This window comes from Myotis myotis, unplaced genomic scaffold (genome assembly GCF_014108235.1).
Source record: "Myotis myotis isolate mMyoMyo1 unplaced genomic scaffold, mMyoMyo1.p scaffold_m19_p_1, whole genome shotgun sequence".
Classification (NCBI taxonomy): Eukaryota; Metazoa; Chordata; class Mammalia; order Chiroptera; family Vespertilionidae; genus Myotis; species Myotis myotis.
The window spans coordinates 23,894,335-23,909,708 of NW_023416313.1; the positions used below are offsets into that span (position 1 = coordinate 23,894,335).

Sequence of the window (15,374 nt, forward strand, 5' to 3'; positions counted from 1 at the left end):
AATTTATACATGGAAATCTAAAGATCTTGGCTAGCTACTCCAAGGGTGCATTTTGCAAATAATGAAACTTAGGCTTAGAAAGGTTAAGTGACTTGTCCAAAGTCACTCACAAAGAAGTAAGGGAGCCAGAATTGGAACCCAGATTCAGAATCAGAGACTATTTATCCATTCTGCCATATTTCCTCTAGCTTACCTGTGAAAACATTATTTTCATTACAAAAAATTTGTTCATACTTTGACCTGAATTCTTTATCTCCCAACATGGCAGAAGACTCCACCAATACAATTTCAACTTCCTCCCAGCCTTCTTAAAACCACTTCTGAGATCATATATAATCTAACTTCTCTTCTTAAAATCTTGAATTTGATAGGGAAACTTTAATTGAGTTTATGCCTCCAGTTAAGGATATTTTTCAGATTTGCAAGATGTAATGAGTTGAACTCTGTCCCCAAAATTCATTCGCTGAAGTCCTGAACCCAGAACCTCAGAATGTGACCTTATTTGGAAATAGAATCATTGTGGGTATTATTAGTTAAGATTAGGTCATTAGGGTGGGCCCTAATCCAAGGACTGGTGTCTTTATAAAGAAGGGAAATTTGGAGAGAGGCAGGCATAGAGGGAAGATGATGTAGAGATACAGGAAAAGCCCAGGCCAGGTGGCTCAGTTGGGTAGAGCATCATCCTATACACCAAAAGGTTGCAGTTTCAATTTCCAGTCAGGGCACATACCTAGGCTGCGGGTTTGAGCCCCAGTCAGGGTGAGTACAGGAGAAAATCAACCAATGTTTCTTTCTTTCTTTCTTTCTTTCTTTTTTTCTTTCTTTCTTTCTTTCTTTCTTCCTTCATTCCTTCCTTCCTTCCTTCCTTCCTTCCTTCCTTCCTTCCTTCCTTCCTTCCTTCCTTCCTTCCTTCCTTCCTTCCTTCCTTCTTCCTTCCTTTCTTTCTTTCTTTCTTCTTTCTTTCTTTCTTTCTTTCTTTCTTCTTCTTTCTTCTCTCTCTCTCTCTCTCTCTCTCTCTCTCTCTCTCTCTCTCTCTCTCTGTCTCTTCCTCTCTCTTTATCTAAAATCAATAAAAATATATCCTCTGGTGAGGATTAAAAAAAGAGTAACACAGGGAAAGATAACTCTCTATAAGTTAAGAAGAAGAGGCCTTTAACTGCTCTTCTCTCCCATTCAGAAGCAACCAACCCTGCCATCACCTTGATTCTGGACTTCTAGCCTCAGACTGTCAGCCAATAAATTTCTATTGTTTTGGCCACTTAGGTTGCAGAGCTTCAGCATATCAGCCCTAGCAAACTAAGACACAGTGGTGCTGAGCAACTGAAACTTGGTTATGCAATACTGAAGTTCAATACAGCACGCGCAATCATCCTGGAAAAAAAAAACAAGAAAATCCAGTTCTGTTTGCAACTTCCATTACACAACAAGAGCTTTCGTGCATTTCTAGCATATATTTCATGGTTTTAATTTGGTTTCCACTATTATTCCTTATAAAAGTTTAAATGATGACTTTCCTTCATCCCTAGGTTCTAACTCCATACCTTGTATTTCAAGAGCCTTGACAAAATGATCTTAATCTAACTTTCCATGCTTATATCTCACTGTCATTTTTCAAAAACTTCATGGTTCAGTCAAATTGACACAGCAGTCTCAAAATAGGCCTGGGTATTCCTATCTTTTTTCTTCTTCATCTCTCTACTTAGGATGACCTTTCTATTCTTCACCACACATAGAAAAATCCAAAATTAATGTCTTCCATCAAGGCCCAGTGAAAAAAACATTATTTCTAAGATTTTCTTCACTCACTCTAAATGGTCTCTGAACGTCAGTTGTATATTTTTGTTTTGTTGATCTTTATTTTATTTATCTGGATACATATAACATCCTCTGTTTGACTCTAATTTTCTTAGGACAAGAAGCAAATAGTATATGTATGTGTTATTTGGGTTTCTCTTCCCAGAAGTGGAGACGGAGACAAGAGCTTTGTGTGAAGATAATTTGTTTGACGATTTAATCTCAGGGCTTTAGAGCAAGGGAGCTAAGAGGAATGAAACAAGGAAGAGAAAGCCAATCCAAAATCGAGTTATTGATCTGGTTAATCCTATGAGTAAGTAAGGCTCAATTCTGTTGGGGACTCTTTGAGAAATGGTGTAGACTATGCCTCATTTATTTTTCTTTTCTTATGGTGGACTTTTTAAAATATTGAGGTATAATTGACATATACCATTATATTAGTTTCAGCTGTACAGCGTAATTATTTGATATATGTATATATTGTGAAATGATCACCACAATAAGTCTAGCTAAACTTCCATCACTGGACTATGCCTCATTTTTTTTTACCCAAAAAATAAAAGAGAGGAATATTTAAATGGTTAAGGATCTCCTCAGGGGATATCTATGGCACTGCTAGGTTTGTGCCTATACCAGAATGGTTGAACAAGCTTCTACAAATATCCTGTACAGTGGTCTTAGTGAAGCCACAGGACATAAAGTGAGAGGTACAGGGGGCAGTTATGACAAGGGGCTGTCAGGCTACACCTGCAAAGAGTTGGCTGCCAAAGTAAAAGGGTAGGCAGAATATTTGATGAGTAAGACAAATATCTGGTCAAATAAATCTGGAAATAAATATCTGATAGAGCCCATTTCTTGCATTGCTCCAATCTTCCCATGCCCTATTTTAATAGTTCCCCAAAGGGAACTAGTATAGAAGCAGAACACACTGACTACATTCCTCCTCTGACCCAAAGAACAAAGGCTCTCCTACATGCCAGCTCAGACAACTAGAATCTCAACAAGACCTCCAGCCATGGAAAACCAGACTCAGAATTTCCATTTGACCTGAGATGCAACAAACTCTTGTCTTGGGTTCCCCCAGATGCAGACCCTGAGACAAGTATTCAACTACAGGTCGTTTATCTCAGAGCTGATCCCAGGAAACACCCTTGGAGGAATGAGATAAGAATAAAAAGTAACCCAATAAGGAATGCTTTACCAAGTTGTTTTCTCCCATGGAAAATCAGAATTCTATGTCACTGGGGAACTCAGGGAGAGTGTAAAGGACACTCCCAGATTTATCCCCCAAAATGGGCGAGAAAATTATACTTACCTGCCAATTCTTCCTCTGACATTGATTAAGCATTGATGAAGGGCTGCTTCCAAGGACAACCTCCATCATCTCTGAGTTGCCCATTTTGTGGACTAAGTGTGTTCTCATGGCCAGCAAGAAAGCCCATCAGGCAGAGTCTCCAGCATTACCAATATGCAGCTTTCAACACATAGAAGAAAACGCTAAGTGGAAATGAAACATGCACCAGCAGCTATACCAACCCAGCTACAGGTGTACTAGTAAAAGGCAAGGAGTTCTCTAACATTAACCCCAGCACACAGGAACATATATCATTGAAGTTCTTTAAATAGGTGCTTCTTTTAATTACATGATAAATTCAATGAATTCAGTTCTAGAAAAAAACAAGTAAATCCCTCATATGTTAGAAATTGACTTTATATCAAAATTATATCATTTCATTCATTTTTATTACCATGAATAAATGGTGAACAGGGGCCTGAAAGTACACATTTTTGTTTATTTTATAAATTCAAAATTATGTTTAGGTTTGTATTGATGCAAAATAAAGGCATTGTTGGAACTTCCAAAAGCAGCAAGTGAAAGGGGGAACATATTTAGATGTATGTGTGATCTATTTCTTTTGCTTGGTACATCAACTTAATTCGAATGGATGCTCTTAGGTTCGCCCAAAAAAGTCCATGTTTGCTCTTCTCCTTCGGCCATTCCAAGTAAGTTCGCTGTGCCATGAGAGTTTTGAGTTTGTGATAGCTGCTAGGAATGGAATACATTGGAATGGATTCCAGCAAGATCAGGATTAAGTTATTAGATCCTTCATGAAAGAGATTGTGGTGGGCAAAGTAGAGTTCATAATGGCACCACTCACTCTGAACAAAGTTGGGAGACAAAACAAAGATGGACTTGTAACTTTTCTCAATACAGTTTATGATATTTTCCACAATGCTCTTGCCAGGAACAAAGTTTCTCTCATGCAGACAAATCCGTATATCTTCTTTTTCTAGGTTTGGTAGTAATTCATTCTTCACCCAGGCAGAATCGTGTCCACTGTACGAAATAAAGGCATGGAACTGAAGAGTTCTTTGGAGTTTGTGTAAAGGTGTGTTCCTGGACCTGTGTCGGGTCTGGGTCCACTGACACACCATCCTGAGATACCAGGGCAGATCGAAATAGACACAGAGGACAGTCACGGCAACAGCCAACACCAGCCCAGTGACCCCAATGGTGGCAATCAGCAGAGCTGTGTTGCAGGATAATGGAGACACATGAAAGTCCTTTAGTAGGGTTCCCTTATAGCTTTCTGGATAGTCACACTTATAAGAGTCAGGCCAACCCTCTACCACTTCACTGGAAACTTGGCCTATACTTCGGATAAATTCTCTGAGCTCACATGTACATTGGAATGGATTGTTTCCTGCGTTTATGGACCTAATCTTCTGGCAGCTCTGGAAGAAATGAGCTGATGGGTTGGAAATTGAATTATAGTCAATGATCAGTACAGAGAGGCTGCTGAAGGAATCACATCCAGGAAGGTGGGCTAAAGAATTGGAAGCAACATTGAGTTCTTGTAAAGCTTCCAGATGGATGACATTTTCAGGGATACTTGTTATTCTATTACTGTGAAGATCAAGAACCCTGAGCCTGGGAGGTAAACATCTGAAAACAGAGTCAGTGAGTATATTTGAAGACATATTTAAACTTAATAAACTTATAGTCCAAGAGCAATATTCTTCATTTTCATCATAGCTTAGAGAATTCTGGCTAATGTCTAATTGTTGTAGAGACTTCATCTCCTTGGTCATATGAACTATATTTGCAAGTTTTTTTAATTGATTCATTTGTAAACTAAGTGTCTCCAACCTAGTCAAGGTTCCACAATTGTTAAAAACCATGTCTGTTAAGAGATTATTGGAAAAATCCAAATGCAGAAATGGGCTCATTTGGGATGGGCAAACCATGTGGACCATATGTGTACCAGACACTGTGAAATTCTGGATGTTCATATTTGAAAAGATTCTATAGATGTAACTTTGTGGCAAACTAAACACCTCACTGACAACTTGGTGTATAGACAAGGCCTTCAGTGAGGTGTCAGAATAATCAAAATCTCTGACCTGAAGGCGACCTTGTAGTTTCACATTTGAAATTGAGAAATACTCTATGCTTGTATGCCAAACCAACTGGAACATTGTAATGAAAGAATGCCAAGTTGTTTCAATGTTGTTTAAAGTAAGATTTGATATCCTTGAATTATTTTGAAGTTTTGACAGAACACTTAGGAAATATGAATATCCATTATCATCTAGCACACATTTGATATTAGACAGTTCCAGACTTACTGCCGTGCTGACTGACACATCCAAAGCAAAGTGGGATTCCTTTCCTGCGGGGAAAACAATGTGCAGACTCTCTGTGTTAAGGTCTTGAAGGCTCTCGGGATCTTCTTTTTCCCCATAAAGGTCTCCCAAGACTAGTAAAACCTTATTGATATGCAAATGAGCAATTGGTAGCACACTAGACTTTTGTAGCTGTGTGGCACTCAAACCCAGAAATTCTAGTTGAGACATGTTGCCAAACTCTTTGCAAATGGGCAGGGCATCAAATGCATTAAATGAGAGGTCTAAGTGCTTGAGGTTCACAGTATGGTGGCAAGAAATCTTCTCCAACTCGTTGTGGGACAAATCCAAATACTCCAGTTCCTGGTTAAATTTGAAAACGCTCATGTCAAGATACTGGATTCTATTATGAGAAATTCTCAAGACCCTCAGCTTGGATAGTAATAGAATGTCAGAAGCCTGAAGCTCAGATATATCATTTTGTGATAGATCTAAGATTGTTGTTTTCAAGGATAAGTCTTTGGGAACATAGGTGAGACCTCCCTTTGATCTGTCAACTAAAAATTCGCTTTCCTCGGATAACTGGATTTTGATCTCAAGTATTAACATGAAGATGATGACAAAATGGAAGATGGTAGAATTAATTTTAGTCATTTTGTAACACTAGATGTTCCTGAGGATAGTTGCTATTCTTCAGAGCATCTTGATATAGATACAGATCCTAGAAAAAAAAATCCACATTAAATGATTGCATTAAATTGGGCATGGTTGATATTAAACATTTTTTTACTAGAGACTCGTAACATGTAGGCTACCTTTTTTGGAGTCATATAACTTAAAACCAGGGAAATACACATATCAATACATAATTATCCTGCCTCTATGGTGTAATGGCTTGAAAGGTGCCCCCTCCCAATAGATATGTCCACCTCTGAACCATGTCATAATCTCCAGAAACTATGAATGTTATCTTATGGGGGGCGGGGGGGGGGGAGGCGGGGAATGGTCTTTGCAGGGATAATTAAGGATCTTGAGATCATACTAGAATATCCAGAGGGTCCTTAAATCAATGACAACTGCCCTTATAAGAGAAAGGCAGAGGGGTATTTGACAGGGACAGAAGAGCAAATAACAGAGACACATTGGAGAAGGCCATATGAAGACAGAGGCAGAGATGGAGTGAAAACAGCCACAAGTCAATGAACAATGATAGCTATCAGAAGCTGGAAGAGGCCCTAGAGAAAGTACAGCCCTGCTGACACCTTGATTTTGGACTTCTGGTCTCCAGAACCATGAGAAAATAAATTTTTGTTGTTTGAAGCTACCAAATTTATGGTAATTTGTTACAGCAGCCAAAGGAAATTAATACAGATGGTTTTAGATATTCACAAAGTCGTCTGACCCTAACCCTACCAAGATCATTTAGAAGTTGAGCTAGGTGTACACAGCTGGTGTACTTTCTACCTTTGCCATATATTTTCTGATGGATTTCTTAAGTGTTTTCTTCCCATGTGGTTGAATTCAGGCCCTTTTATATTACCTTTTTAAATTTACTCGTGGCTTGGTGCCTATCTTTGGTCTTACTCAAAAGGTAATTAGATCATAATAAACAGCCTTTCAGAAAAGCCATTTATTTATTCAATCAGTATTTATTGACAACCTATTGGCCGTCTTTTAGGAACTGGAGATAAAGCAGTGAACAAGGAAAAATTCCAATTATCAAGGAGCTTATTATCTAGTGGGGAGACAGAAAATAAACAACTAAATGCTAAATATAATTTCATGTAGTAATAAGGTGCTACATAGAAAAATAAAACAGGGTAATTAATCAAGAGTAATGGCAAGCATAAGAAGGAAGAACATTTTACTCTTTGTAGCAGCCATGGATGTCCCTGGAGAACATTATGCAAAGTGAAATACGTCAGTTAGAGAAAGACAAGTATTATATGATTTTACTCATATGTGGAATTTAATGAACATACTTTACTACCAAGCAAAATTCAGACAGACTCAGATAGAGAATAGGCAGACAGCTCTGGTGCATGATGGGGAGGGGTGGAGGAGTGGGGAGGAGAATGAAGTGAATGAGTAATCTATGGGAAGAGCTGGGTGGAAAGCATTTCTGGAGAAGAAGAAGGCAATTGGAAGGGTTCTGAGATGGAAGTGAGACTGACTTGTCTGAGGCATGGTGAGGACGTCAATGTTAGCATGGAGTGAGCAGGATGAGAGGACTCAGGGCCAAGGTTGCACAGTGTGTAGATCATTGCCAGGAGTTGGGGTTCTATTCTGAGAGTGATGAAGGGGCAGTGAGCGGAGAAAGGTTTTGAGGATGGGAGAAGTTTCCTCCTCTTAAATTCATTCATCCAGTGTGTATTTATTCCTATGATGTGTTTTGTTCTAGGTTATGATTATTGCATTAGTTATCAACCCACTATAGCTCAGATTATTTTGTAACCACCATTCCAATGGCACATGAGACAGAGGGAGTTGTGTTGAGATGAACCCGAGAGAGTAATACACCTCTCACCCACATTTTGAGCTGATGCTACATGGCTACACAGATCTTGCAAGGATCTTATTCAAAATCCTTAGACAAGGAAGTCATCAGTATTAACAAAGCACCAAATTCCTCTTTATATATCCTCTCATATCTCCCAGTGGGCACAGTTGACCCTCTGAATCCTTGTATTCTGCATTCATCTATTCAACCAATCACAGACCAAAATTTTCTAAAAAAAAAAAAAAAATGTTATATTATTGCTGATATGTACTATGTTCTTGGTCTAAGATGGTTGCATCTCTACTGAACATGTACAGACTTATTTTCTTGTAATTATTCCCTCAACAATATAACAACTATTTACATAGCATTAACACTGTTTTAGGTATTAAAAGTAATTTAGAGATGATTTAAAGTATATGAAAGGATGTGCTTAGGTTATATGCAAATACTGCACCATCCTTATATAATAAAAGGCTGATATGCAAATTGTCCCCTCAACCGGGAGTTTGACCAGGAGTGTGACCATCCACAGCCCCTCCCCCCGGCCAGCCCCACCCCTGATCGGCTCTCCCAACCCAATTGGGGCAGGCCGGCTGGACCTCACCCATGCAGGAATTCATGCACTGGGCCTCTAGTTTTATATAGGAGACTTAAGCATCCAATGATTTTGGTACCATCCCCCATGAGCACCAAAGGTTGTATCAAGTCCCAGATACAACCCTGCATTGTAAACGCTCCCCAAGCTAGACGTGCAGATGCATCTGGTTTTGAAACATTGCTTGGACTTACCTTTTTGTAGAGGTGCTCAATGCTCCCATGTTATTCTGATTTCTCCTAATATAGGAGAAGGCATGGTACCATCCCCTCCATCACTACTCATGGAGACTCTGTGCAAGGAAGGGGACACACACATTAAAATGCATGTTAAAACTAAACATGGCATTTTTATGGTGTTGGTTATATTTGGCTGAAAGTCCCAGAAATTTCCCCATTCTTCCTCCCAGCTTCCTGAAAGAGCTACTCACATGAAAAGAAGTACTTAAATGAGCATCAAAATGATACTTGATATTGCCTGGGCCAGTGCCTCATATTTCAAAGCAGAACCATCTGGTAAAAGTAAGTCGAAGTAAAAGTGGTTTGGGTTTAAGGCTCAAGTGGGGTCCTTACTTATTCTTAAGCCTGAATTCAAATCTGGGATCTTTCTACCTTCTGGCCAACTCCACAGCTCAAAGAAGCAGTGATGAGTATAGTCGGGCATGATATACAGAAAGTGACCGACAGATGAGGGTCAGAGGCAGAACCCCATGCATGGACAGGAGGGCTTCATGCGCAGTGGACCCACCACGAGCAAGACCAGAGGTGTCCTCACTTCATTAACAACAGTAATCACCATAAAGATTTACATTTATATGACTGTCTGTCCCCAAGCATTTAATGAGAGCATGGCTTCAGCTTTATATCTAGCAAAATTAATTGACTCCGCTATCTTCTATTTGCCCAACTTCCATTTTGCCTTTCCAATTATAATCACTAATTTGAAGTACTCAGTTGGTGAAACCATCTTTATTACTGTAATTAAAGAGGCAAAGTATTGTACAGATGAGCAACTGAGTCTTAGGTACTTACAGGATCTTTCTATTTTATATACCAAACTAGCTAAATCAGTGAAAAATCAATATTTTTTAATCAAAGTCCTAATAACCAGCACTGAATCTCCTATACATTAGAACCCCAAAACTAGTTTACTACCAAATAGAATAGTTATTTGCTAAGTTGATTAGTGAAAGGATGCTTCAATTTGAAAGTATAAAAGTAAGATCTATCTATGTCAACTTACGTGATTATGGTAAGTTTAGCCTCCCACTATACGATATGATGCAACAATACATTTGAATTGCCTTTGTTTGGAGACTTTGGGGGCATCAAATCAGGACGTTGACTTGTCTTAACAGATGATACCCCCACCGTTCATCTACCAGCCGTGGGCAAACTATGGCCCGCGGGCCGGATCCGGCCCGTTTGAAATGAATAAAACTAAAAAAAAAAAAAAAAAAGACCGTACCCTTTTATGTAATGATGTTTACTTTGAATTTATATTAGTTCACACAAACACTCCATCCATGCTTTTGTTCCGGCCCTCCGGTCCAGTTTAAGAACCCATTGTGGCCCTCGAGTCAAAAAGTTTGCCCACCCCTGATAGCCCATTGAGTTCAGTTCGCAAATACTGAGTCAGTCTTCTCTGCACCAGACCAACAAGGCATGAACCACAGGTTAAAAGAGTCAGAGCCAGTTCAAAGGCTCTTCTGCTTTGTTTCCTATGTGGTATTGTGAACTTTTGCTTTTTTCACTTTCACCTCTTTTGATCAAATTGGGTGAAGCCTGGGAAACATTTTTGAAACCTACAATTCCACCTGACGAGGAGCACCGCGGAACAGCTTCTGTGGTCTGAGTAACTAGAAAAGAATAGCTTGTGGGAACAGCCCAGAGAACAAACGAAATACAGTACGGCAGCACTGCCTCCAGGAGTACTTCCTCTCCGTCCCATTTTCCTCCGCATTCTCATTGCAAGAGGCGGGTGGAGAGGGACGGGATAAACAGCAGGGTCACCTGAAGTCCACAACGAGCAGCTCCGTAAGAAAATCATGAGAAAATGTGTGTGACCCAAACCCTCACCTTCCAACTCAAATATATCTTTGGCAAGCAAATCATGCTTGAGCTGAGAGCTTATTCAAGAAAAAGCAAACATACATACATACAAAAACCCTTTCTTTGACTTAGGATAAGGAATTGAATAACAAATGCTCGTTCAAACCACAGTAAGTACATATCCGAAATAACGCACTTAGGTAAACACCCAGGACTTCATCATAGAGCCTGAGATTTTGGTGTTCCATAACTGGTTATGTCATTATTTTATTTTATAGAATTAAAAGAAAATGTATCACTTACCAAAGCAATCTGCCCGTCTATCTTGTTGTCACTCTGAAGGAAATTCAAGTACTTCCTCAAATATTTAGTTCACTGGTCACCGGATTTAATGTTGGAGGCAGAGCTCTGTTGTGCCATCTATTGAATCACACTGAAATTACATTACACAGTAAGTGTAAACCCATTTTCTCATATTCACACGTGGAATATGGACTGTGGGTTAATTGATAGACCAGTATTAAAATAGAATCACATCTTTGTGGCTCTATTTCACTACAATCAACTCACCATTAAAATGAAGGAGGTGGCGTTAATAATCCACAGATCATTATTGGCTGAATCCAAAATACTTATCTTTGTAGCCAGCAGGTCGGGGTGGGAGTGCCAGTCTGGGTGTATTTCTTCTTGCCTTCTGATTGGTCCACTATTAAAAGGAAGTGGAAAGAGGTAAAAGTCAGGTTAAAGTTTTGCTTAAACTCATTCATAAAGGGAAAGAACATTCATGGGCTAATATAAAATGAATGCTAATTGTGTCTTTTTTGACAAATTGATTTTCAGAGAATCTAGTGCTCAAATTCTTTTCCATTGATATGTTCAAACTTTCTTCAAAAAGTGATTTTTAAAAATTTCCATGTGAAAAACATGATATCTAACCATCTCTTTTCTCAAATAATGTTTAAAACCCTTGCTTTGGGTTGTTGTCAGCACACTCAAGGATCCAATCTGATAGCTCCATTCTTGTCTTTAAAGTAAAAACAAAATAACAGAGCAAAATGGTCAACTAAAGCTAAGAAATGTTCGCTGAATTTCTCTGAACTTGCCTTCATCCTAGTATTGCATGATGTCCAGTCACAAACTGGGCACAATTCTTTGCTGTAATCACCTTTTCTACCACAATGAGCAAGGCCAACTTCCCTAAACTAGGAACCTTGGGACTGGTCGATTTCATAGATGACAGGTGATATCCCCTTATTGTTTAGTTTTCATTTATTATAAATTTCTTGGATAGTTTTTCAAGTTTATTGGCAATTTGTATCCTTTAGTGAATTACCTGTTCACATTATTTGCCTATTTCTCTACTGGGGTTATGTTTTTACTGTTCAATCATATGTTCTCTTTTATGTCACTGACACGAACCCTCTGGCAAACTTTGTGCAAATATCTCCCATCATCTTCTTTTTCAATTCATGATCTTTTAAACCAATAAATGCATGCATTTTGATATAAACAAGTAAACTGAGTTTTTTTTTCTAATACTACTATTTAGTTGTATGCTGGTAAACCAGGTTACAAAAGAGAAAGCCTGATTTGTAGCACATACCGATATCTGCCATGTATATATTTCCACTGAAGCTGATTTCTAGCTACCAACTGGCTTGCTTGCAAAATCCTTGAATATTTGACAACTGACACCTCACAAATCTATACAAACCAGCTCCAGCAGACCACTGCTACATTGCTTTTAAGTTTAGAAAGTTCATAACCATATCAAGGTCAAAGAAACATATACATGTTTTCTTCCCAGACATACTTTTTAGTTATTTTAATTTTTTATTATCCAAGTAATGTGTTTACTGAGGAAAAATCAGAAAATATAAATAAATTAGAAGAAAAAAGTGTCAAATCAATAATAACCTCACCATATCGAGATATCAATATCATTTTTGTAGCAACCATGCAGACTTCTCCATGTAGGCTCGGCTCTTTTCGCTTCCTGCCAAATTGCTGATCAGAGAGTTTGTACCAATTTACACACACACACACACACACACAGCATTATACCATATATACTGTTTTGCAATCTGCTTTTCTTAATCTATAAAACATCATAAATATCCTTTCATGTCAGTAAATATTCATCTACAACTTTTATTACTAGTTGAATAAATATTCCATTTTATTTATAAGGTATTAAGTATTTTAACAATGAGCAAGGTACAGTCTTGTGTTGTTGGGTATTTAGGTTGTTCTCAATTTTTGTTATTATAATCACTGAAAAAAGCAACATGTCCATGTATTTCCTTAGAATGTGTGTGAAAAATTATTTCCTTAGGCTATGTTTCATTAAGTGGACTTTGTGAACCAATAAACATAAATCCATACCATTATTCTCTGCCTTTTCTTCTGTTACTATATATCATATATATAGTTAAATTTTTATTTATTGATTTGAGAAAGAGAAAGAGGAAGAGAGAGAGAGAGAGAAACAGCAATTTGTTATTCCACTTATTTATGCATTCATTGGTTGATTCTCATATGTGCCCTGACCAGGAATTGAACCCACAACCTTGGTGTATTGGAGGCTCTAACTAACTAAGCTACCTGACCAGAGCTTATCATATACTTTTAATTTATATTATGTAAATTTAATTCAAATTTAGGATAGATTTTTATGTTGCTCATCAGTCATGTAATTCGATAGCTTACAAACAATCTCCATTTCTCTTTCCATCTGTTGGTTCTGATTACATAATAGGGTATTGACTAGAACTTTCCCTATGACTTGGGTCCAAAACCAAGAACCAGGAAGTGTTATATACCTCATATTCTAAGGCAGCTGCCAGCAATTGGGACCAAGCTCTTCCCTTAGGGCATTCTAAAAAGCCATGAAACCAGACAGTGCCATCTCCGCCACCACCTCATCCTCACATTTCCCAGCCACCTAAGAATGCTGGGGAGGGCAGTGGCAGTGTCAGCAGCTTTGGATACCCATGTTTGTGATGTAAGACTGTGCCCTCTTCTGCCAATGGTGGCACCCCTTCCTTCCCAAACCAAGTGATGAGAGAATGCCAATAGAATCACTCACTGCGACTGGACAGGGAGCATAGACATCTCTATCCTTAAATGGATGCTTGTTTTGATGCAGAAATGTGCAGGACGCCTACTTCTGCTGAAAGTGGTCCCTCTCTGAGCCGTCTTAGAGAACATTACATGTGCCCATGGGAGTTCAGAAGTATAAGTAAGTAGAGAGACTGGTAGAGTAACCCTTGCTCATAGGCATTTAGACACTGTGGTGTCATGTACCTTGGAAAAGTGGTATATCTCCACCTTTGGACCATGTACTCAGAGAAAGTACAAGAGAACTCCATTAATTCTTGCCACTCCATATCAAGGGGAATGGAGATCAGAAGAAAAGACAAGCTATGAGAAACAGAGCCAACTGGTCAACCTGAATCCTTGCGTAACTTTGCACAGTATAGACAGCTACCTATCTTAGACCTCCTGACTATATTTAACCTATTAATTTAAAAAGAAAGAAATTTATATTTTATTGAAGCTCATGTGCTTTGGGGTTTCCCTGTTCAGCAGCTTATCCTGCACCTTAACCAACACAATCATCAAAAAGAATAGCTGCCTTCATACCTCTCATTCCTGTTCTCCACATCAGAAAGTTAGATCTGGGAAGGGAGGAGCAGGGAGTGTGTATCTCAGGTTGACCGCACCCAATCCCACCCATATATACATCAAGATTGAGCTACAAGCCTAGCCTCTGATGTGGGGAAAGACAAAGAGCTTTAGGAGGAGTTGGAGATTAAACATACTAAACTAGATTGCACGATGAATAACTCAAACGAACTGGAGAGGAATGAAATCTATTCATGATATCATTAAGGTTATGATAAGAACAGGAGAATTTCAGAATCCAGTTGATGGAATGACTGGAGGAAAATAAAAACAACTTCATATTTCAACTTGTCTCTGTTGAGATTCCTCACAGATAACTATAATTAAAAACCCTCAGAAAGTCTTTGTGGGTTTAGAAAGCCCTGCCTGCAATTTATTCTCATTCCTTTCTAATCAAATCAATCTCCAGAAATCTAGACAGAAGTTGACTTCCCCCTTTCTCAGTATTGTTTTTGTCTTCACCTTCTCACTAAAACTCATACTCTCCCCCACTTATATCCCAGTCATCTGGTCACTGCCTTCCATTCTCTCTCACCCATCATTCTATTCTCTTTGCCAATTTCTCCCTTTTTTGCTCTTCTGACTCTCCAAGCAACTTTTTTCATATTCTCTCTCCCCAAGTTAGCATTTTTTTCCTGTTGCCACATCCACCTGAGACAGCCATGCCAACCCCAGGGTAGTGGATTGAGTAACACCCCCCTCCCCCAAGTTCATGTCCACTTAGAACTGTAAACTGTGACCTTATTTGAAAACTAGGGGCCTGGTGCATGAAATTCACAGGTAGGGTCCCTAGGCCTAGCTGGCGATCAGGGCCAATTGGGGCCTTCCAGCTGCTGGCCAGGGCCTCCCTTGGTTCTGCACCACCACCTGGTGGTCAGTGCACGTCACAGCAAGCGATTTGGTCTCCCAGTCGAACTCCCGTGGGGACAATTTGCATATTAGGCCTTTATATAGATAGACTAGAGGCCCGGTGCACAAAAATTTGTGCACTCGGGGGGGGGGGGGGGGGGGCGTCCCTCAGCCCGGCCTGTGCCCTCTCGCAGTCTGGGACACCTCGGGAGATAACGACCTGCTGGCTTAGGCCTGCTCCCCAGTGGCAGAGGGCAGGCCCAATCCC

At 39.3% G+C, this 15,374-nt stretch overlaps 1 protein-coding gene across 2 annotated transcripts in view; it reads right to left on the reverse strand.

The window, feature by feature from the left end:
• Positions 1–2,899: 2,899 nt before the first annotated feature.
• TLR1 (toll like receptor 1) overlaps positions 2,900–15,374 on the reverse strand; it is a 28,071-nt gene continuing 15,596 nt past the window's right edge. Inside the window, exons 2-5 of one of the 2 annotated variants that reach the window (XM_036331342.1) lie at positions 11,141–11,276; positions 10,874–11,003; positions 8,714–8,811; positions 2,900–6,142 (exon numbers count right to left, since the gene is read on the reverse strand). In XM_036331342.1, the coding sequence (XP_036187235.1) occupies positions 3,685–6,075 (2,391 nt within the window). In that variant the 5' untranslated portion in view covers positions 6,076–6,142; positions 8,714–8,811; positions 10,874–11,003; positions 11,141–11,276 and the 3' untranslated portion in view covers positions 2,900–3,684. Of the gene's footprint in view, positions 6,143–8,713; positions 9,287–10,873; positions 11,004–11,140; positions 11,277–15,374 lie in introns of those variants that run through there. The other variant, XM_036331353.1, reaches the window with a different exon arrangement.